The sequence below is a fragment of the Labrus mixtus genome, chromosome 1, assembly GCF_963584025.1.
Source record: "Labrus mixtus chromosome 1, fLabMix1.1, whole genome shotgun sequence".
Taxonomy (NCBI): Eukaryota; Metazoa; Chordata; class Actinopteri; order Labriformes; family Labridae; genus Labrus; species Labrus mixtus.
In genome coordinates, this window is record NC_083612.1 from 35,543,618 (window position 1) to 35,568,628 (window position 25,011).

The following is a 25,011-nucleotide window of genomic DNA, read 5'->3' on the forward strand; positions in this document are numbered from 1 at the left end:
ATGATGATATTAAATATCTGTCTTAGTTGGAGCAGTGTTTGAACTCACAGGTTGCTTCATCCATGACGACCGGACACAATAGGCGTTGCACGTGAGCCGAAAGTCGGCATCAGTGCAGACTCGCTGGTGGAGGGTTTTATAACCCACTACCACTCCCCGCTAGTTGGTTTGGGATGGACTTAATATGACGGACCCTCTGCGAGGACGCGCAAACGGAGGGGTAGTGGGTAGGGAGGATTACAAAGATAAAAGGATTACATGTTCAAATGGAGTATGGCTAATAATTGTTATATTGGTAACCTGACAAGGTTAGAATGTAACAGACATGATCTTCAGGCAGGAAATGAGTAGTGGATCCAGACAGCAGGTTGATGCAAAACTAAGACATCCTGAGAATGAAATGTTCCTTTCTACCCTTTGCCAGTCAATCACAAATGATGCAGAGCCTAGCAAATGTCAGCATGGAATTCAAAAGGCTTGTCAATGTGCATGTCATGTCAGGAAGGAATGTGGGAAATTGCTTAGATTTAAATCACTTACCAGTTTGTTCAAGAGCCCAGCATGGAGAACAGCATTATAGTGCCAAGAGCTTCCAGATCATATTTATGAGAAACTCAGATCTGGGCTTTGACATGTTACATACTCACTACAAAAATGTGATTTATGTAGATCTGTGTGGATAGATGACATGAAGCAGAAAATTGAAAGTATGTAGTAAAATGTTTTTTAGAATGCAGGTGTTCACAAGTCTCATCCTCCAGAGCTCAGTGCAGGAGTATCCAATTAGATTAAAGCTATCGGATTGGATCAAATCTTGAAATCAGGTAATCCCATCTTTGTTTTTTACTCAGTTAAATCCCACATTTTGTGTTGTTAAATCTTTTAGTAAGATTAAAATGAGATGGCTGTCTGATGAGTTCTGCTTGAAGTTTCTGCCTGCTACTGCCACTAATACTTTGTTAAATATTGACAAGTGAATATGGTGGAATAATGTTCTGTCTCTGGAAATAAAAGAAAAAGTACAGTCTAGACTTGCTCTTTTAGTAGAGTGTCTTGAAATAGCATTAGTTATGAATTTAAACGATACAAATGAAGATTGAAGAATTGTCCTGAAATTAAATATCACTCATCACAGTCACTCTTTTGGGTGTTGGTTGGTGCATTCAATCTGTGATGGAGGAAGATCCAGCCTCGGCTTGTTGTTCCTTGGATGTGTAGAGTGCCTAAATAATTGATAACTAAAACTTTGAGTTGAAGCCACATAATCAATTAGCGTTTATTTTCACAAGCACGATTTGTTACACAAAAATAGTGGGTGACATTTACGCAATTTATACAGTTCTAGAACTCAATGTACAATTAACAGACTAACTAAATACCAATAGTTGAATATGTTCTCACATTGCACACAATATGATTAAAACTTACACAAAAACATTTACTGTGGGAAAGTCACACAAGTTGACATAAAAATCACATTATTTACAAAAACCATCAATTTAAGATCTTTAGCAAAATGGACTGAAATGATATCATTTCAGGGTTCTCCCATCTATCTGTCAGACACACTATACAATCTATCATGTAAAAGCTCCCCAGCTAAAAAGTGTAATTCAGTCTCTTTTTTTTAAATGAAATATAATAAAGTAATAAAGTCAAGTAGCCAGAGCTGAAAAACACCAAATACACTAGTAAATACTGCACTTTGCTTGAACAGCATGGTGGTTTTTACCCTTTAATGCAGGCTGGTGAGATGAGCAGTTAGCTTAAAGAAGTGCACTTTGAGCCTTAGCTTAGCAAATGTCTGCAATGAGTTCCTTTTTTTCTTAATTTACAAATAAAATATTTTTCTACTGGCATCACATTTTCCCCCGGAGTCATGGACATCACTACTTCAAGGTTACATAGTTTGATTGGTGGAGAGAGAGAGCAGCACAGAAGGGAAACAGATGTTTGTGTTCTCCTGCTGCTGCTTGGCAGGGTCAGTGATGGTGTGCGACACATGCGAGAGTTCTCTACAATCACTGCAGGTATGACCAGAGGAGATCAACTATTTCTTTATGGGATTATACCAAGGGCCAGATGCAAGAATTAAGAATTAAAAAAGCAGAACTTTTGCTCTACAATGTTCTCTGAATCTTTGTGAACATGTATGGAGATAGGACAGTAGTAATCAATTTTGGCATCTTATCATTTCTGTCAGTGTTTTTAAGTGTGGGGGAAAGAAAGGTGTTATTTACATAGAATCTGCATAATGATAATATACTGTTTTAATGTTTATAGCTGACTAAGCTAACCAATCTAAAGCCTCTGCCACAGCTATAAACAGTGTCTAAAAGGAAGTCTGATTCTCTCTGCTGTGTTGTTGTCACAATCAGTCAGAATGGATAAGTTAACCTTTAACTGACAGATTATAGTGGAATTGTCCTGGCTAAAAATAATGCACACAGTGAGCACTCACAAATAGATAAGTAAACCTTAGATGGTTGAAGAAACATTCAGACAACTTTGGGATATTTTCAGCAATAGGATCCCTTATAGGATCACCTATGAGGGAGGACAAGTTGAAAAGCTGTTTGTGGCTAACTAACTCCAATGATATCGATTATGAAATGAAATGATGGATAATCAACATGTTCTCTTAAAATAACACAAAATATATTTATAGTTGCTTTGTTGTTAATTTCCTCTCCCGCCTATCAATGTCTGTGGGTGGGTCTGAACAGAAGCCTTTATTGCTCAAAAGATGTTATGATAAGCATGGTGCCTTTTTACAGTTGAAATGAATGTTTGGAAAAGCGCAGTACAACTCTGTGTCACATACACACAACACCATCACTAAGAATACCAAGAATAGTTTGTAGATTCATAAATAATGAATAAGTTCCTATGTACTGCAGCACATGTGGGTTATTGGAAACATCAGATGTGCATGTCTGCATAGAACAAATGAAGAGGAAGGACAGTGTGCTATCAGAGATAATCTGATCTGGACCTGAACATGCCTCTTTGTATAAACCCCCTCACTGGACTCAACTATGATGTCATTGTTTATGTAAAACTTCCTTCTGGCATTCATTTGGCTGAGTAGTTAATGCTTTGCACTTCTCATCTGTATCTTACAAAATGTCCCAGCTATGCCCTTAAGATCAGAATGACATAGCTTCATGTTACGCTCAGATGTAATTGTTCTATCGTTAAAACAAACCCTGACAATCCAGAGGACAAAGACAGCAGCAAACAATCATGCAGTTCTGTACATTATTGGGTGTAGTGTATCCAGCCCTTGGTACAATCATAACTTTCGGTCATCTTGTTACATGAATGTGGACGTAGCTTTATCGACTAACTGGCTGCATTTGGTCATGAAAGTCTCCACTCTTTGTTTAAAAACTGAAATGTCCTAGAGAGCTTTCACGGGTTACTTGATGTTCCTTCCATCTGACAGCGTGCTTCTTATTTGCAGTGATTTATGTTCACAGATACATACAAAAGGCCTTGCAGTCAAAGCGTTTGTGAAATGTGTTTGTACGTGTGCAAATGACAATTGCACCCAGACATTCACTGTGCTGCAAATCCCCCAGTGTCTGGGTTGTCTAGCAATTTACAAAAACTAAGACAACATGAGAGATGAACATCAGTCCTGTTCTGAGAGGGAGATGTTGGGTTAGGGGGATTTACTCAGAGAAGGGTGGAAACATGCCAAGATCAGCAAAGTCTTCGATGTTGTAGTTGGCAGTTCCCTGAGTGGGATCTCCAGCCATAGGCAGCATGTCCTGCAGACAAAAGGAAGGCTCAAGGTCATGTTAATGTTCAGGACACAGCTCTTATTAGATCACATATTACTCACATGTCAGCACTCTGACATACTACAGACAGGTTGCTCTCTCTGTGTGTGTGTGTGTGTGTGTGTGTGTGTGTGTGTGTGTGTGTGTGTGTGTGTGTGTGTGTGTGTGTGTGTGTGTGTGTGTGTGTGTGTGTGTGTGTGTGTGTGTGTCACCTGGAAGACTTCTGTCTGGCTGGGGTTGGGGTGTGTGTGCTGTTCTCCAGCCTGCTGGGAGTGATGCTGGCTCTGCCACTGGGACCAGACCTCACCAGGCCGACCCTGGAACTGGGCTCCACTCTGACTGCCCTCCCCCGAAACATCTGGCAACACAAACAAGGCCAGTACATGAGGCTAGCTCTGCTAATGGTTCAGTTAAGGTTGCCAATGTTTTTGTGCAATTTAGACAGTGTGCAGGAGTTTTTATTTGACAATAATCATATTCAAGATTAAAATTCATGACAACCCTACAATGTTAACCAGTTTCTGTACTTCTGAAATGATTAATAAGACACTAATCTATAGCATATATAACATAGTTGAATAATAAGAAGAATCAACAACTCTAACACAATGATTCGTCTTCTCTTGAGCTAAATGTCCATAATGTTGTGTTAATCATATACCGTAACAACGGGATTGTTTTGACCATGATCATGTAAAGACGAATTAAAGTGTGCTTCATCTAGAAGCTACACAAGCTCTTTCAATATGCATCATACAGATTTATTCATGAATGCATACCTTCTGCTGCTGTAAATATTAGAATTGACTCAGTATTGATGAAAGTGATCTCCCTGATTTCTGACTCTATCCACTGTCCTATCTATCCATTAAAGGCACAAAAGCCCAAAAATAAATCTTTAAATAAAGAAATAAAAATAAAAACAAGCATTAGCTTAGAAAACATCAGTAGCAACAGAATGAATGCTGTTACATAGTGTTTATTAAGGATAAAAGAACAACTTTATTTACACAATATTATTTTCAGACAGTGCTAATGACTGTAGAAGTAGAGCTTTTTGTCATTCATTATGGTCTGCTTATTCAGGGCAGGGTCGTGGTTGTTGCAGGCTAAGAAATGTTTACCAGCTCCTCTTGGGGGAATCCAAAGGTGTTCCCAGACCAGACGGGATCTATAATCCCTCCAGCGAGCTCTGGATCTAACCCTGGGTCTCCTCCCAGTTGGACGTGCCCAGGTATCTATCACTTCTGGTCACAAGATTAGCTATTTTGTCCAATTTGATGGATGCAGAATAAAAGACACTCTTGCACATCAAGTACCTGGATGGTTTTCTCTCCTCACTTTGCTTTCCTTCAGGAAAATGTTTTATTTTCAGCAACAAGTTAACACAGGAGAATATCAGATAATAGTTAGGCTTAAACCAATTATGGTCAGTTATTTTAAACAGAGAAAACTAGCAGTAAGGCAGGTTTCTTTTGTCATTCTTTCCTGAATTCAGTAACTTGGTCTACATAAAATCATAAATCCAGTATTTCTTTTTTTTCTGAACAACATCCCAAAACTTCCTTGGCATTACATCATGTTCAACTTACACATGTGTAAAAGAAGCCTTAAAGCCCTAAAGGTTTGAAATAGAGGAAAATGGCTAAAACTACATGGCAGACTGAATCTGTAAAGTTGTGATGACATGTGTGGAGGCTGTGGTCCTCCAGGCGGGCGGCCTGGGTTCCCACATGTCAATCCCCACTAGGGCTGAAACGATTCCTCGACTAACTCGAATAATTCAAGGCCAAAAATCATCGAGGAAAATTCTTTGCATCGAAGCATCGGATGTCACTTCCGGCCCGGCTTAGCGTCACCACACGCTGCATAAAGTGTCTGTACACGACCACTATGATCTCCGTGCTCTAATTAAACATCTGCATTCTGTTTTCTGTTCGTCAGTATGTTGTTCTCCTCTCTTTTGTGGATGTTGTCATTCCATTGGATTACACATAGCATTGATATAAAGACAAATATTCTCATTATAACATCGTGTAGCGGACTCTGTTGCTACAGCCGCTACTTCCGCTACTCCCCCCCCCCCTCCCCTCCCTCCCCTCTGACAGGGACAGTCCCCCGCTGTGAGGAGCATATGTGCATATGGAGCAGTTCTCTCTCTCTCTCTCTCTCTCTCTCAACACTCCTCAGGAGTCCAGAGGGATTTTTTTTTAAAAAGGCAGTTTTGCTATGTTGAACGCAGAGACTTATAATACAGAGGCTCTGATTGCACGGAGCCTGTGGCGCGCTCTGTCGCGCCTGCTCTCTCTCTCTCTCTCTCTCTCCCTCTCTCTCTCTCTCCCTCCCTCTCTCTCTCTCTCTCCCTCTCTCTCTCTCCCGCTCCCTCTCTCAGGCACGCAGCAATTTTATGAATAAATGAAAAATTAAATAAGAACAGGTGGGATATATACTTGGGCCCAGGTATCGTCTTTGTGTGGGAAACACTGGAGATTAAATATTCTCAAACAGGTTGTTGGTATAAAGTTTTAATTTTTATTGTGCTGCACTTTTTTTTGATTTGGGTAAATGTCAGAGTTGTGTTAGTTTAAGTGCCAGTTCTAGCGCTAACCCTTAGTAGTCCTATAGTGTGGCTGCCAACAGTCAATAATAAATAACCTCCTGCGTAAAATGTGTGTAGGGTCTACAGTGTATTTTAACATCTACCATGATGGTGGTACTTGGAGAGCCAAATATTTTCGGAGGTGGTACGCAGTCTAAAAAGATTGAGAACCACTGGGTTAGATAATATTATGCAATTTAAGCAATGATAATTTATTTTAAAAAATTGTCTCTTGTAAATTGACTATTGCTCTTTAAAAAAACAAAATTATTTCTTATCCGAATACTCGATTAATCGATAGAATAATTCAGAGAAGATTAAAGTTGTTTTATGTTGAACAGGGAGCCTGCGTACCACCGGCGTACCATAGTTTGAGAACCACTGGAATAATTGATAGAATACTCGATTACTAAAATAATCGATAGCTGCAGCCCTATTCCCCACTCTCTCTCCCTGATTTTCAACTCTATCTACTGTCCTACCTCTCCATTAAAAAGCCCCAAAATAAATCTTAAAAACAAACAAACTATTAATTAAGTCTGGCAATACCAAACATTGATGCTAGATGGCAGCATACGACTTTGTAGAGGTAGTGATTTGACTTCATACTAGAAGTAAAAAAAAGAAAAAGAGGGTCAGAACAGAGCAACACACTAAAGTGCTGAAAGTTGAATAGCCTAGATATGTGAAGATTTATTTTCATTTTACTGGATTTTTAGACCTGGGATTGGTCATTTTGGACACTGGATGTTGAGATGAGGCACCGCAGGTTGCCTTTAATTATTCTTTTTTAAGCCTTATCTAATAGTATTGTATACACAACATAGCATTAGCTGTAAGTATGCTCCTATAACTATTTATATCAGTTTGATAACACCAGCTCATCCCCTGTACCATACAAGTGGGATATTTCAAAAGATAACTCAAGTTTTAAGTTTTTTTAAAAGGAGGGCTCACCAAAAGCTGTGCTGCGGTTCGTCAGTCCTGAGTAGGCGTTGCCACTCGGTGAGGAAGTGGCTGGAGACGACAGGGGACTGTAGGAGGCCGGATCAGTCTGGTAGCTGTGACCAGAACCAATACCAAATGGACTGGACTGGGCTTTACTAGACTGAAGAGCACAGATACAGGTTACAAGATGAAATTTCTGGGCCATGACAGTACATTCAGTTCAAGCACAAAAAAATCTAAATGAAGTTTAAGGTCACTGCAGCCATGTTTTTTTATTTTCTAGTCCCTTCTAAGCAAACAATGATAACTCGACCATAATATACCGAGACATGAAAGACTAAAACATTCCTTTTTGAAGTGGGTTTCTATGGACTTATTCATTGTAAATATATTAGCCACAGGTGATGCTGGTCAGCTTGGCCCGGAGAATAAAGCACAGAGCAGCAGCATGAATATGGAGTTGTCCAAAATGATATGTATACATTTCATATACATATAGTTACACAAATTAGTTTTTATACTTGTATATTTATAAATGTATGCATATCATTTCGATATGTATAAATCTTTTTGAGACAATTCTATCTCCATACATGAAAGACAAAAATGAAGAACAGCAAAGACAGAGCAATGTAGTCAAAAAATATATAAAATTAAAACTAAAATAAAAGATAAAATAGACTAAGTTGACTTCAGATATAGCCCTGGGAATGAAGGTTGCTTGAGTGTCCTGCAGGACAACTAAGGCAGTGTCCTGAGGGGAGCCGCTCAAACCCTGAGCCTGCTGAGTGTTTGCTGCTTGTAGTTATTTGACAGAGCTGTTACAGGTAGTCCAATAATCTTAGGGCAGACTGGGAGAGTAGTGGTCTGCCAGAGGTTTCTATTTTTCTAAGATGGTACCCAGATACTTATACTCCTCAACCAGCTCAATAGGCTTCCCGTAGATTGTGGTGGTGGGTGCTGCAGCCAGTTCCCTCTCTGCTCGTTGGAGACAGTCTCCACCATCTTTGTTCTTGCTGACGTTCAGTTCTAGGCAGGTACTCTTTACTTCTTTGTTGTACTGTCCTACTTGTTTTTTGTTTTTCCTTGTTAAAGCGTCGGAGTATCTAGAAAAGCGCTTTATGAAACTAATTTATTATTATTACTGTCACACCCCTCCACAAAATCCTAAAGTACTGGAGTCTCATTTATAAAACAGTGCATAGAATCCATACTAAAAGCGTATGCGCACCAAAAAACGGGAAATGGCGTGCGCACAAAATAATTCAGATTTATAAAACCGTTCGTACGCACACCTGCACGCAATGTTCCCTTTATAAATCACGATCCACCTGGAAATGTGCGCACGTAGTTTAGCCCCATGTTCCGCCCTCTACACGCCCACAATCAACCATAAAAGGTCAATACAAAGCAGCTCGTGAATGAAGAAGCATACATCCAGATGGACGTGTAGCGGAGAGTTTGTCAGCCAGGATATGAGACTGCAGGGTCTATGAGGCCTGCACCATAATGCAAACTGTAGCAGGTGATGTGGTGTTTTATGATCCTCTCCATGACCTTTATGGCAACAGAGGTGAGGGCCTCAGACCTGATGTCATTCAAAGTTCTTGGCACAGTGCCTCAGGGGGCGGCCACTGATGTTGTCTGGACCAGGTGAGCTGTTCTCTCTGGTCCTTCTGAGGACTCTCACCACATCCTCTCTGCTGAAGGTGAGTGCACAGTCGCTAGGTTTCTTCCAGCTGGGTAGTGTTGTCCTTCTCTAATTTTGTGTAGAATGAGTTGAGGTCATTGGGGAGAGATGAAGGGCTGCTGACTGCAACCCGGATGGCTTTGTGATTGGTGGTAGCAGTGTTCACGGCGGCCATGTTTCTGAAGTGCTGTCGAGCTGAGCGGAGGTTCCCCTGTGTGGAATTTTCCTCCACATGATTTTTCAGTTTTGGTAGTTCTAATGAGCGGAGCTTGACAGGATTTCCTGTGGCTAATACTCTTTCCATTGACAAGTACTTCATACAAACTGTTAATACTGAGTTCATATCATTTTTGTATTCACATTGAAAATAATTGAAAAAGTTTCACTTGGTTGGCTTACAACAAAACAAACCATTTCCTTGTCATTGTATGTCCCTTTTTCTCACAGGCAGTTAACTGCAGTACATCATTAAACAATCACCAGTAGATATAAAACATATCTCAATCTTGATGCAGTAAGCCAGAAAGATTATTTTTCCCTCATGTTATCCAGCTGCAGTTATTGTGATGCATTTAAAGGTTGCTGATAACATTTGTTTCAGTCCAACTGCTAGACATGCCTCATGGTTTGTGTAAGACAGAGCCTGTCAAAAAGTGAAAAACACACACACACATGCACCACACACTCTTAACAAATGATGCATATATTGCCAGTCTACTTATTGATAGTCACCAGAGAGAAAAATGACTGCGGCAATCATGGCATCCATGGAGAATGCAGACTATTATTGACACATCAGAAAAATGTTTGACTTTAGTGATAAACATCAAGTGTGTATTTGTGTGTGTCCTTATGTATTTGTGTTACCTGTCCAGAAAAGGGTGGGCGATTGCCTGACCATGCCACCTGGCCTGGGTTGAGTTGTCTGGTGATCTGTGCTAGATTCTGGTTGGATGAGGTTGACTGCTGGATGTCATTCACACCAGGGACATGGATCACAGAGGAGCTTTGTGTGCACAAGAACAAACAGAGTTATCATTAGACTAAAGCCCAATTCACACATACTCTGTGTGCGCCGCAGTCCGTCAGCATCGCGCACTACGTTGTATTTAGCTTCCACTCTAGTCTATCATTGTGTTCACACAGGGCACGCTGCGGTCCGTCTCCGGCGCGTGTCACCAACGGCACTGCGCTCTGCTCCGTTTCAAATAAGCAGCAAGTCTTTTTTCGCCGGAGAGCGCTTCAGGAACGCGTCAAGCTGGACAGAATATAACAGCCCGGACAGGAAGTCAGACAAGGAAACGCACAGAGCATCCGGTCAATTTCAAAATAAAACACAATATACAGACTCGCGATCATATTTTTCTTTTTTTTCTGACTTTATCAACATTACGTCAAAACAGGATCCGAATGAACAACAAATCATCCTCAGAAAGACAAATCAACATGTTGTTTGCATGTTTTTCTCTTAATTCCCGCAGGATCTTGTAGTTCTCCTGTGATGTGTCATGGGTTCGCTCCGCTGCGCTGACGTCCCAGAAACGGATCCAGTGTGAATGGGCGCGCACGGAGTATGTGTGAGTTGGGGCTAAGGCAGCCCCACTACCATCACATCAGAGACCTATGCAATCACTAACATGTACCTGAAGCTTTTGCCAGAATGTCCCTGCTGAAAGGGAGAGCTTTGCGAGTAGAGCTGCTGTCCTCCAGCTGTAGAGGAGGGAACCATCATCTTCTTATCTGCAGCTACACAGACAAACACCATGGTTAGTATGATAGAACTAAATAATAATGAAAGTACCCCAGAGACAGACAGGATGTATGTATGTGGTATTTCTTTGCGTTTGATGATATGTCATACAGCCAGAGATGCCGGTGTACATCTCCGTAAAACGTGGGTCTCTCTCCTGAGAGAACAATGCTTCTGTCTTGTCAATGTTCTTCCCTGCCTCGTGCACTCCACTGCTGACGCTGGCCACAGGCACCTGGAATTAAAGTGGGGGGCTTTCATTACTATTGTCTGTATCTTTACATGACTTGTTGCTATAAATATATAACAGTCAACATTTGTTCCTGAAACTTAAATTTCATTATTTCAACTAAAAATGTAAAAGCCAATTGGAGGCACAACCTGGGAAAGATCATACGCAGTCAGCCCATCTCTTTGGTGAACTTCAAGTTCTGCCTGCTGCTGCTGCTGTAGTTGCCTGCAAAACAAAAACCCAACACAACAAAATCAGCACCAGGACTTCAAACAGAATTCAATTTAATCTACATTTCATTTTTGCCCATTGTCCATATTACTACACTGAATAACATGGTGAGGATGTTTTCTAAATGACTTTCACAGACAATCACACTTCTATATGGTTTAGGGGAGTAATGGTGTTTGGGGCGCAGATAGCCTAGTGCAGTGGTATTCAGTTAAAATCCAACAAGGTCCGCTTCTAGAGAATGTCCTTAAGTGAAGGTCCATAACATCATAATGTCTAACTTGTGATATGATTCAGTGCCATATATTTGAAGGAGCCTAGTAGTTGTATGTAAGTAGACCTGTAGTCAAAAACTGACTGTCAAATGAAATAAAGTTTAATTCATTGGTATGACAACATTTACTTTAAAGTGGAGGGTACTCTGTGATAATAATACAATTATATGACTAATAAAATATTAAAATACATATTTTCTTGCTTCAAGTAAAATCATGTTTGTATCTACAAACAAAATACACATAAACCCTTCTCACACATACGGAAATCTCCTGAAAAACTCTGGAGATTAGTCTACCTGGAGGGTCTTTAGGCTATGTGTGAACACAAACAGCTGAATATTTTGCGAAGACTTTACCCGGAGTTTCTCCTCCAGACCCCTCGGCTTTTTCTGCAGAAAGTCCGAGTGAGCTGATGTCTGAACGCTGTAGCATATACTCCAGAGGATTCACCTCGAGCCAAAAAATACATTAAAATAAATACTAAATAAAATAAATTAGCTTCAGCTCGACATTTTTAATCTGAAAATGATGTCAGGTCATTCCTGTATCAGTCAAAGGATATTTATGTTGACCCAAAACCAAAGCAACTTTGAGGAAACAATGGGCCTCATTCACAAACAGTGCGTACAAACAAATCTGTTCTTGAACCGTCCGTACAAACACGTGCCGCACAAATCTAAGAATCATCAATATAGCTTACTTGAATTTGTTCTTACTCTGCAAACAAAAATAGAACTTCCTCAGACTATGCGTACGCACAAATGATTGACCAGCTTTCTCAGAAAATGTAATCATACACTCTTAACTAAATGCATGATGTATTCAAAATACATTCAGTAAAAAAGAAAATTGTATATATATATTTATTTACTGTGAGGATTCAGGAGGATTGATGATATTGGGTTGTTACTGTAATAAATTTTCTGTTTCCTCAGATCATTTGATTGGATGATAAGCATCACTTGTGCCAATTTACACTGAATTCAATGGTCTTTAACCCTTTCGGTTGCTAAACTTACTATCTTAAATAGAGTAAAAGCTGTGCCAGTTAAAAGAGATAAACACATAAATAATAAGCTGTGCATGTCAGAATTAAATAACAGCTGCACGCAGGTCCGGATAGGATGACCTCTGAACTAGTGGTTAGGTAGGGCCCCATGTACAGATGTTAGATAGTCCTCCAAGCGGGCGGCCCGGTTTCAAGTCCGTCCTGCATCTCCTTTACTGCATGTCATTCTCCACTCTCTCTCCCGATTTCCTACTTTATCCACTGACCTATCAAATAAAGGCAAATGCCCAAAACTTAATCTTAATAAGAAAAAATAATAAAGGGATTTGGTATCTTACACAAAGACCAGATGCAGCAGGTAAAATAGATTGTATGTGAGAGGAATAGAAGGACTGTCCAAATAATTACTCCTTCTAATTTTTATATAAATGAAAATTGTATGTTGACTGATTTGTATCTGCAGTGTAATCCTGAAGTCATTATATGCAAGAATAAAAAAAGAAGCAGCAGCTACACACACTGTATTTAATCAAACTGGTTGCATTAGTCAATTACTTGCTTTGTTAAAAAGGCTGAAATGAAAAATCTCTGTACTTGGGAGCTGGTACAGTAAAGTCTGTTTTATAATCCGGCTCAACTGATTCAGACATATAGGTTCTCCCTTGAGGAGTGCAGTGGATTTGTGAAAGGGGTTTTAGTGACCCCAAAGTTGAGTGGGCAAGTGTTTATATATCCAGACATAGAACATACTTGACATTGGTGTTGGTGCAGATGATATACTCTATCTCATCAGAGTATGGGTTCTGGAAGGTGAAGCTGCTGGTTCGGATCAGCATCCATTCCCTGTTCTTCATTCGGAAACGATACATTACAGATAGAACCTGACCCTTCAACTTGACTACCTGCAGAAAGAGAAAAAACACTGATTAATAATGCTTTGGACCATCATTGTGAAGCCTAACCTGAAGGAAAAGCTATCTATTTAACGGTCCATCTACGTTACAACCCTTACCCCATGAACTTTGATAACTTGGAGATATGACAATTTCTGATAACTATTGCAAAGATTAAAAAGAATGCCTTAATAAGAATTTTGTTGTTTTGTATGACTTAGTGGTGTTTGTTAAAGCTGAAAAACACAATAAAAAAAATATTCATAAAAACAGGAATGCTTTCTGATTCATATTCAATCTTACAAACTTTACATTTAATTTGGGCAATGGAGTGGCTCAGGACAGTTACGTAAGACTTCAGCTCTGCATATTTGAAGGCATTCCTGTAAACAAATGCAAGTAGACGTGGAAACTTTGGGTTTTCTGAAGAAAAAGCACCAATGTTTAGACCTACATTTAACTGTTTTTTTTTTTAACTGATCGTCATCTTTTGGTCAACCAGTCCACAAACACTAAAGGGATACTTCACCCGTTGATACATGAATCTGTATTGACATTGGATCATATATGTAGAAATGTGAAATACATTTTGAAGTTGGTGCCTTCTTGGCCGAGAAAAGGCAGAAAGTGTCTTTTTGGCACATGTGGATGAAAGACACCAAATCCCAGAATGCACAGCAACGCAAGCCACTCCCACTAAGGTCAGGTTTACAGACATATTTACTTAAACACATAAGGCCATTTCCTCAACTGATTCAGAGATTTATTCCAGAATTGATCTTGTAAATTCCTGTCAGAAAACAGACTCTATGTCTGTGTCCATAGACAAACAGTGAGAGCACCGACACTACCAGTCCGCCCCAGCTCGAGCCGGCCCCGGCTCCTCGTCCTCACCGCCACCGACAGGCAGGCCTGCAGCCGCTGGCTGCTGAGCTGGCAGCGGCCGGCGGCGGCCAGCAATATAACCGCGAGACAGTTGCTGCCGAAAGGCCGTTTTTTTTCCCCCCGGCTGCTGCGGACAGCGGCGGCCCCTGCGGCCCTGGCGGCCAGTGGCGGTCCCTGCAGCCAGCGGCTAGCGGCCAGCGGCTGCAGGCCTGTTGGCAGCAGCCATCTCGCCGCTATATTTATATTTTTTCGCCATTATCAGCTTTCTCCATAGAGCCTGTTAGCATAGCTTCCAAGCAATATGGCGGACGTTAAGTTTCGATTCTGGGAGTGAGTTCCCACCCACTGATCTGTGATTGGTCTGTAGCTTCAGTGGTCGAAAATATGAGGAACTAGCGTTGTAGTTTCACCCCGCTAACCGCAACAACTTTCAGTGACGCAATATGACGATTTCTGCGTCACTGGAAGCTCCTTTACAGACTTAGAAATACAGAACTTTCCAGTCTCAGGGGGAAATGAGGGCGGGATGCACGACCATTCAAAAATACTACCAGGTTTCTAATGATACAAAGATTAATGCAAATGGGTGAAGTATCCCTTAAGATCTCAAAAACATCTTTGTCCAAATGAAAACACAAAACACTCTGGTACAGCTGTCATAAGCATGCCAAGAGAAAAAAGTTGTCCTTGACATGCAAACATTTTCTTGTCATTCAACTGCAATGACCATTTCATTTACAAAGTTGTCCATTCAGGCGCCTCTGCGTGCCAACATATTGGGCGAGCAACTGTGTATGTTTGTGTAAGCATGTAAAAAGTCGAGTTAGCAACATTAACACCAGAACTAGTTTGGTTATATCTGCTATCAAACTAATCTTCTGTCGCACAATGACATCAAACAAAGGAGAAACCAGCGCACAGTGTGACATTACAAGCCCAAAACTGCGTTTTCCCCGTTTACATACAAACACCGTAAACTCATTTTCTGAAAATCTTTACCCTGGAAGTTTTCCCAAAGGTGTGTTTTCAGTGACCTAAAACGCTGTTTGCATTTGCCAAAGGCCAAAACGCACAGAAAAACCTTTGCTTTCAAAATGACCCAAACCCCTCACTACCCTTGTCACCCTACTCTGCAAAATGTGGGGAGTTAAGTGGATTGTGAGAATTGTGAGATTGATTAAAGCTTTAGTGATTCAGTAGTTAGATTGTACTGTTAGCATTGATTATATTAGTGTAGATTTTAGAGTTGTGGGTTTATAGTGTATAGGAAGTTAGTTGGAGGTTGCAGGCAGTAGTTAGATCTTGTCAATGCAAGTAAGCTAGAGGCTTAGCTTTAATTGTAGGTTAGCTTTAGCACGTAGTTTAGCACAATGGGTTTTTCTAAACTGGCTGAGCTGAAACCCGATGCGGTGCCAGACGCTCCCCCGGTGCCGACAATATGAGGACAATCACAGCAGCTGCTGATGACAAGTCCTCTCAATATTGAGGTGAGTTACTGTATAATAAGTATGTTGGCAATAGGCATTATATTAACAATGACATTACTGATTGGCTAATGTTATGTGGAAAGAGACTGCTTTAGCAAGCTGAAATTATGTTGGCAAAGATAACATTAGGCAGTGGGATAAGAGCGCACATATAGACACCACAGCAACACTACAGCGGTTACGGTTAGCTTAATGTTAGCGTTAGCCGAACATTAACGCTAACGTCGCATGTATTGTTGTATTGACCCATCCATCCATGGATAGTTGTTTTTTTTTATATTTATTTTTGGGCTTTTTGTGCCTTTAATGGAGAGATAGGACAGTGGATAGAGTTGGAAATCAGAGAGAGAGAGTGGGGAACGGCATGCGGGAAAGAGGCCGCAGGTGGGATGTGAACCCGGGCCGCCCGCTTGAGACGACAGCCTCCATACATGGGGCACGCACACTAACCACTGCGCCACCAGCGCCCCCATGGATGGTTGTTTTGACCCTTGTATATCTAAAGTGCAATCCATGTTTTGTTTTCTACATGTCTACCTTTGTCTACCTGCGTTTCATTTCCTACCTGTTGGAAACTTTCTCTCAAGTGGCTCTGGTCTTCGGGGTGGCAGAACTCTAGAATATCTTTTCCCAGCAGGTCCTACAAGAAAATATAAGAGTTAATGGGATGCATACTTGAAAAATAAAAGTTTTGCCTCAACACATAAATACAACCCCAGTCCCTTCAAAAGTTGAGTTGTCCTGTAAAACAGAACTAAAAATTGTGATGACTTCAAAACACAGGGCCAGCTTAGAAATAGAGTTTGAAAGACAACATATCATAAATTAAAACTGAGAAATTTAAATAAAAAGTTGGGAAAGGGTAATGTTTAACTCTCTGCTAAATACATTTTTTGTATGCATTTTGGGAGCTGAGGAGAACACTCTTTCATTTTGAAAATGGAATATTTAACCATTATTGCCAAATGTCGGATTTCAATCAATCAATCTTTATTTGTATAGCGCCAATGCATAACAAAAGGCATCTCAAGACACTACAAAAGAGCAGGTAAAATAACTTACTCATTGTTATATTATCTACAAAGATCCAACATTATAACCATCATGAGCAGTAAGCAACAATTAGCAAAGATACAGTTACAGGGAAAAACTTTAAGAGGCAGAAACCTTGAGCACAACCAGACTAATGTTGAATAGCCATGTGCCAAAACTGAAAGAGGGATTTTAGCTGTTCAACAGTTCAGGGAATCCTTTCTTTTATTTTAAGCTTCATAATGCGCCAAACATTTTCAAGGCCATTTTGTCACCCAGACTCTTTTACTGCAGAGCCATGCTGTTGTAGTAAGTCTAGAAGGAAGTTTCACACTGTCTTCCTTACATAAGCAGCACATTTTGTTCCTCAAACTGTATTAATGGTTTCAGCATTAATAGAGCCTTCACAAATATGCAGGTTACTCATATCATGTGCACTGATTCACCCTGGGTCTTTTTCAAACCAGCTACACCCTCTCCCTACCCACTACCCCTCCGTTTGCGCGTCCTCGCAGAGGGTCCGTCATATTAAGTCCATCCCAAACCAACTAGCGGGGAGTGGTAGTGGGTTATAAAACCCTCCACCAGCGAGTCTGCACTGATGCCGACTTTCGGCTCACGTGCAACGCCTATTGTGTCCGGTCGTCATGGATGAAGCAACCTGTGAGTTCAAACACTGCTCCAACTAAGACAGATATTTAATATCATCATACAGACGTTAACAACTTCAAATGTGTACTGAGGATCAAATATATGTTTATTTATTGTGAAGTGTTTTATATTTACAGGGACTGTTGCAAAAACAAAAGTCATGTTGCAGACAACTTTTCACTGTTAATATTTATTTCTTATTTTTCTACTTTTGATGTCTTTGTGAAATCTCAATTCAACAACAAAAAATACACTTTTTGCTGCTCTGATGTTCAACAATAGTCTCCTTGTCTTTGCATTAATTTAGGACATCCTGTTCTATGAAATTACAATAAACAATGTCGGCTCAATCTAATAGTTTTGTTATAAGTCTACACTAATATAACTAAAGAAGAAGAAGAATAATCTAGGCTACATAAATATTTTTACAGAATGCATTAGCTACAAAAAAAAGCCGTTCCTGCAAGATACCGCTGAGTAACCATGGTAACATACAGTTCCTGTTTCCACCTGAGAGAGGGAAGTTTGTCCCAAAGCCTGCCGCTGTATTTCTACCCTACACCTTGATGAAGGAGACTTCATTCAGCTGCGAGTGTCACTTCTAACGGAGTGCACTTCGTCACGGAGGGGGAGAATGTAGGGTTTGGTTTCAAAAAGAGCCCCTCATCCCATCGAAGATGCTAGCTTTTGAAAGTCCCTCTCCTCACAGACAGAGAAATCTAATTTTGACTTGTCAGGCTTCCGTCCATTTCAAATGAGCCAGGACCCAGAGACGGAAGCTTTGACTCCTTTGAAAACATGTTCTTGGCATTAAACTGAAATTAAAATGAAAATTTACCTTTTCAAAAAACAATGTAATCTCTCAGTTTGTATTTGTGCTGTTTTCAATCAAATGTGGGGCTGCAGTGTTTGTGTTTAAACAACTTGAACTAAGAGCTGCAGACTTTTTGCATTACTTGAAAAATTGTTTATGGAAATGTGCAAAATACTGAATTTTGATAGACATCAAGAAAACGTCAGAACATTCTTGAGTTGCATGGACAGTAAATAAAAGAGGAGTAGATCAGAGAATAGTGATGCTTCTTAAAGAACTTAGATCAGTTATTATTAAAACAAAAAGTTATAAATAGGAATCTTTGAAATACTTCAGAATAAACCTTTTCAAAAAAACCTTGTTCCCTCTGCAGTTGAAATAAAAGTAATACTTTCAAGAACAAAAAAAAAGGAAAGAAAAATATCCAACCTGAGGCTGATAGCCAATGACATTGATGCAGCGCGGGTCCACAAATGTGATGACACCATCCGAATTGTGACGTGACAGGAACTCTGTGGGCACTGAGAGGCCGTTCATGTCCATAGAGACAGGAGAGCTGGTCACCTGAGGGAGGGCACAGACATATTTATGATTAATGATTTAGGCATAAGGATGAGGACAAGAGAATTTAAGGGTAGGAGCACAAGTAATAGCATACCTGAATTGTATGCAATGAGTTTCTGAATTTTTAAACATTTTATGTTATGACAAAATATTTTGACATTGTTCACAAAAGTTGGGCTGTGACCTTCAATACTGGCACACTGATCACTCACAGATCCTGCAAGTTGTATTAAATATGTATTCTTATATTTATACAGTGGAAAACTAGCCATAATTTATATATGTGCCTCAGTTGATTAGTATTTTATTCATGTAATCAGTATGAGGCAGCCTTAAACTTAAAAAAGGTGTAAAAAGAGGTTGAAAACAAACCGGTCTACTTACTAATGAAAATTAGTAATTCATTATGTGAGTATGTAAAAGTCCAAACTAAATGAAGGCTTGGCTAACCTTCCTTGAGGGCTTCAATGAAATCAGTATATTAATCTAGAATTCCACAAAAAGCAGCAACACACACCTGAAGTCTTCCAATGGCAACAAGGCAATATTTCCCAGTCTGACCTGCTTCTGTGTCTTCCTCAGGTATAGTCATACCTAAGGTAAAGAAAGAGAGAGTAGTTTTTATTTCAACACATTTCAAACTGAATGCCAATAAAGCCCAGGATGAAATATAATTCAGCAAAAAGAGACAAAAGCGGGAATTTCTTAATTTATTTTAGATAATGTTTGGGCCATGTTTGTCTTTATTGTAGAGGACAAATGACTAGAGACAGGAAGTGTTGGGAGGAATGAGTGGGGGATGACAGGCAGCAAAGGGGCCAAGGTCAGATTCAAACTCACAGCTGCTGCAGTGAGGACTATAGCTTCCATACATGGGGGGCACAACATGGAAACTTCGTCCCGCTTTACGCCTCCACAACATATATAAAGTGAAGGCCAAACGTCACAGGGGCGTACATTTTGTGTCTTTGAACAGCATTTTGAATAGGGCTATTATTTTGGGAACACTTTAAGCCTTGAGTCAACTTTTCAGGTTGAAAAAAATCACATCCCTGCTTTAAGAATTCCAGGGGAAAAAAATCTGTCATAAGGTTCCTTGAGGGATTCATTTGAATACAAAGTATGATTTTTCTCTTTAATAATTATATAACTTGATAATGTACAACTGTAAGAAGATTCTTCAGGAGGGGAATTCTTAATGCTACTTAAAAGTGATAACAACTAAATCTGGGTACAGAAATGTCTTGCCCTCAAAAGCAATCTTCAGTCCCATTAAAATGCTACTAGTCCAATTAATAAGTTGTCGAGTCCTTGACCAGCTTGTCACCCCTGCTAGCACCAATGTGGAACTATGTCTTCTAGGAATACTATGCATCTAGTTATCTGTATACAAATGTATGAATTCTTGCCAATATCAAATGTCTTCAGATTTTGAAAAAGATACTCCCACACTACCAAGCTATCTATTCATGATTTTGACCAGTGTTTAACCAGACTCGTCAATACTTCCCATGCTTTTGGTCAAAATGAATGAAATTTAGTTTGAAGTCCTAGAAAAAAGACTCATTGGACTAATTGTATTTCTTTGAGTCTTTGATGATAAATATAATAGCATAATAGTTGAATTCATGTGAGCCAACTGCTACTAGGTTACTCCAGGCCATATTTACTCTTATAAGAGATTGTTGCAGTTAAGCAGGGCTAGAGACCAGAGCATTGGTTTGAGGTGGTATATGAGTGTGCATGTTTTTGTTTACCTGCAGGAGGCCAGGCTTTGATATAGCCAGTGCAGTGCACGACAGAGTACTGAGCCTCTCCTTCTTTTGATGGTCCAAGCCCATTCCTGGCCAGCAAACAGACAAAGACACAGCAGCATGTTAGGGACTCTGTAGTGAAAGGGCTGGACACATGTTTTACTAATCTTGACTCAAGCAGTGTACACCAGCTGCAAGCTTTTTGTAAAATTAATGTTATTAAAATTCCTGAATTTTCCATAAATGGAAACATACAAATATTTCCCTTTGTCACAGTTAAATGTGAGGGGACTTATTCCAAAACTATTAAACGACTGTTAAGCACTTGATTCTCATTAGCCAATTACTCAAAACAACAGTCTGCTATTCCTGGAAAGCAGACTGTTGTTAAGAAGAACAAACCGTACTAAGAAAAGCAGAAGACTGCTAGTGACCCAGCTCTTATCACAGACTCTGTAATCATATCAATCCACAGAAATAAGTCTTGCTAATCTGGCATCAGCATTTTTAGTATGAGAAAAGGGGAAAGGAAAAGGAAAAGAGTGGAGAAATGCTCCAAATGTCAGAGAAATCTACAAACCATGGCACATGGAGTGACCTCTAAATGAAACATGGTATGGTACGGTGGTGTTTAAAAATGAATGTAAAAGAAAATGCCAACAGACTTCAAGAACAACAAGGCAGAAAAACTCAAACTCACGCTGATCTGTGCACCATGTCAGATTTAACCATCAGTTCACTAAAATGTGAGTAATTTAAGCTAGGTTAAGCTAGTGCAACTTTTTGGACAAGACACGAGGCGACGCCAAGGTGGCCTTTGTCACCACTAGTTTTTTGCTGTGTGCTTGGTGTGTCAGGGCCTTTAGATTGACTCATACAAATGTGAATGTATTTAAGTACTTTAAGTCTACTAAATCCCCCCCCCCACCCGTACAAAGGTCAGGTTTATAAGTTTGTCTTCCTCTGGCATCTTTTTGAAGGCCAAAATGAAAAGAAAGTATTCCTCTACATTGCATTGCTTTAATGGAATGAATGTTTTAGAAAGTAACTGTAGCAGGATAATGTATAATGAGCAGGTTGTTATCACAGAGGTATGGAGAATAGAATGGTCTCAAAAAGATTTATACATATCGAAATGATATGTATAAAAATGCATACATTTCTAAATATACAAATAAATAAACTAATTTGTATAAATAAACATGTATTTGTAAATATATTTTGGAGATTTGAAAATAAATATGCTTGACTTTGTGTGTGGATTCTGCATTTGTGGATCTCTTTTGGGCTTTTCTCTCGATGACTTCATTGTGAGACATTCTTACCGCACACTGCCATCCACAAATAAATACCCCCGAATTTGAATGAGAGTACACCCTCCCCTGAACAACCAGTAGATGGCAGTGTTGTGCAGCCACCGCTGGTTATGGTTAGGTATTTGACAGACGCTTTAATCAATCAATCAATCAATTTTTATTTGTATAGCGTCAACTCATAACAAGTGTTATCTCGAGACACTTTACAAGAAGCAGGTAAAAGACCTTACTCATTGTTATGTTACAAAAAGCAGGTAAAAGACCTTACTTATTGTTATGTTACAAAAAGCAGGTAAAAGACCTTACTTATTGTTATGTTACAAAAAGCAGGTAAAAGACCTTACTTATTGTTATGTTACAAAAAGCAGGTAAAAGACCTTACTTATTGCTATGTTACAAAGATCCGGCCTATCCATCATGAGCACTTTAGCAAAGCAGCAAAAGTTACAGTGGTAAGAAAAAACTGTCTTATTAAAAGGCAGAAATCTTCGGCCGGATCCCCGGCTCATGACAAAACAGTCTTCACAGGCCTAGACTGCACTGGGCTTGGAAAGGGATAGGGGGAGAGATGGGATAAGATGCAGGAAGAGGGATAGAGAGCAAATCCAAATGTACCGTCTATGACTGCTGCAGGATCAACAACATGGAAGTGAACAGTGGACTAACTGGATGGCTAAGTAATAACTAGTGATAACTGTTTCAGTATGAGTCCACTTAATCAGTGTACAGACAGATGTCAAATCTTGAAAATATATTTACAAATACACATAAATCTTTTTGAGACTATTCTATCTCCATACAGAGGAACCCTTCAGGGTGAGGTGAGACCCCAGTGAGAAGAAGGCAAAAAATTAATATGAGCAAATGTTACCATAGAAAGGAAAGTTCCTGTACCTGTATCTCTTTCTCATGTTAGACAGACGGTTTAGAGAGATGTGATCAAGGGGAGCACTCCCACACCTGCATACAAATACAAAGACAAGAGTAAACATTACATTCCACTTGTATCAACTCATGTTTAGATACACTGTATTGGCAAACACATTTTCTGATGTATTAGTTTGAGCAGTTTTTGTCTGGGTATAATTTGACCATTTTGTACACTTCTCATAGATATAAATTAAAATAAATACCCTTAAGAGGCCCCCCACAATAGAACTGAATTATGTTCCATTTAAACGCTGCTACCAGAAATGGAAATGTAATATCTATTTTTTCTTGCAAAGGTCATTTTATTAAAGATCTGCTACGGTTCAGAATTAACAGCATAGTAAACTGTCATTTTTTTGTCAAGAGGTTTTCAAATAGTAACCTCTGAGGCAAAAAGCAGATGCATGGAGTGGTTCATGGGTGTTGAAAAATATTTTTTAAATTGTTGAAAATAATGTGTCCCTCTGGTGCTCTTCAGTGTGGGGATCCAACTTAGAAGCTATTTTTGACTTATTAAAAAAAAAAAAACCAAGAGACAGAAAAAAGGAAAACACCCATTCACACAGTCACCCACCTCATGCGGCAAATGAAGGACCGTCGGGAGCCCATGCACATCCTCATAGACGACTGCTGTCCCTCCTTCTTCACTGTTCCCGTCTTCAGATCCAGAATTCGTCCTGTTTATACAAAAACAGCAATTACAACAGTTTAATACAATTAAACTGAAGCAAGACCATGATTTTTAAAGGCTTGTACAAGTTAAACACAGACAGAGACAATAGTTCTGTGCAACACCTCAATGCACTGACGCCCTCAAGTATCCATGATCTGCCAGAAACAACCCTCCAGAAAACCCCGAGCATAGAAGCCCAACCACTGCTGCCGGGGCATATATCAAACATCATGCACACCCAGATTAATAACATCAGCATACGTTTTATACATAGACACACACACATTTCCCTTTTTATTGTTTTGTTTATATTAGTTTTTTTGGTGCCTTGGTCTGCATGTGCACTGTAATGTTTGAGTCATCTGCCTCCTTCCGCCTCAGCTGCCACCACTAAACTTTAATCTGTATCGTTCGGCCCTTTTTACCTGTCCCGTGAGTTCCCTCAACTTTTTATAACTACGGTGTATATTCATCCAAAGGCAGGCTCTGGCTCCGGCACCGACTTTCATGTAGTGCACAAACTGCAGTCGATGCACTTAACTTCACTCCTGGTCATTTTAATCATGTCTCTTTAATGTAACTTTAATACATACTTTAAAGAGACCATCAAGCATGTGCCTCCTGAATGTACCTCACATTAAATCCAGATCAGGTGAAGGTACATTTGGTCACTATGGTGCTGTTCTCTGGAACAAATTGCCAGATGAACTGAAATCCATTGCAACTCTATCTTCTTTTAAAAACAATTTAAAAGCAATACTTTTCTCTCAGGCTTTTGGTAGTTAATATGTGTCTGTGTGTGTGTGTATGTGTGTGTGTCTTTTTTTATGTTAATGTGTGCGCCTGTTGTTTTCCTTTCAGTTCAGGAGTTCAGCATGATATGGACAGAAAATTGATTTGACGTCTGTGTGTTGTATGGGCTATGATTTATTTTTATTTGTATTATTATAGTCATCATTATATTTGATTTTTAATTACTAGGAGTATTTAATATGTCTCTACTTCATTTATTATTTTAAGGTTTTTAATGTAAAGAACATTGAGTTTTACCCGTGTAATGAAATGTGCTTTACAAATAAAATTGACTTGACTTGACTTTGGGCTTTTTGGGCCTTTATTCGACATGTGTGTGCCATGCACCAAATAGCATCAGGATTGGGAGTCAAACCAGCGACCTGTGCGACGAGGTCTGTGACCTCTCTAAGTGGTGTGTCTTAACTCCACCAATTGAGCAAAACCTGCAGCCGAAGATGTTGTGTTTAACATAGGTAACCCTTGTGAAGTTAGTGGAGGGACTCTGAACAGAGCGATTGTAAAATAGACTGTTATCACATGAATGAATGAAACCTTTTATTGTCCCTAGGGGGAATTTGCCTTGCACAGAGAGCATAAAAAAACACAAACAAACAAACATTTACAGGACAGCACATCATAAGAACACATAAAAACACACTAAAGCATCACATGATTCAATGAGGGATTTCAGC

General features: G+C 39.7%; 1 protein-coding gene across 1 annotated transcript in view; it reads right to left on the bottom strand.

Moving 5' to 3' along the window:
• Positions 1 to 1,251: 1,251 nt before the first annotated feature.
• Positions 1,252 to 25,011, bottom strand: part of arnt2 (aryl-hydrocarbon receptor nuclear translocator 2) — a 36,788-nt gene continuing 13,028 nt past the window's right edge. The window contains exons 6-19 of the mRNA XM_061043068.1: positions 23,426 to 23,528; positions 22,816 to 22,881; positions 20,609 to 20,694; positions 19,369 to 19,445; positions 18,717 to 18,851; positions 16,356 to 16,430; positions 13,276 to 13,427; positions 11,157 to 11,232; positions 10,887 to 11,010; positions 10,669 to 10,771; positions 9,893 to 10,031; positions 7,345 to 7,495; positions 4,001 to 4,146; positions 1,252 to 3,776 (exon numbers count right to left, since the gene is read on the bottom strand). Of these exons, the coding sequence (XP_060899051.1) occupies positions 3,678 to 3,776; positions 4,001 to 4,146; positions 7,345 to 7,495; positions 9,893 to 10,031; positions 10,669 to 10,771; positions 10,887 to 11,010; positions 11,157 to 11,232; positions 13,276 to 13,427; positions 16,356 to 16,430; positions 18,717 to 18,851; positions 19,369 to 19,445; positions 20,609 to 20,694; positions 22,816 to 22,881; positions 23,426 to 23,528 (1,532 nt within the window). The 3' untranslated portion in view covers positions 1,252 to 3,677. The remainder of the gene's footprint in view (positions 3,777 to 4,000; positions 4,147 to 7,344; positions 7,496 to 9,892; positions 10,032 to 10,668; positions 10,772 to 10,886; positions 11,011 to 11,156; positions 11,233 to 13,275; positions 13,428 to 16,355; positions 16,431 to 18,716; positions 18,852 to 19,368; positions 19,446 to 20,608; positions 20,695 to 22,815; positions 22,882 to 23,425; positions 23,529 to 25,011) is intronic.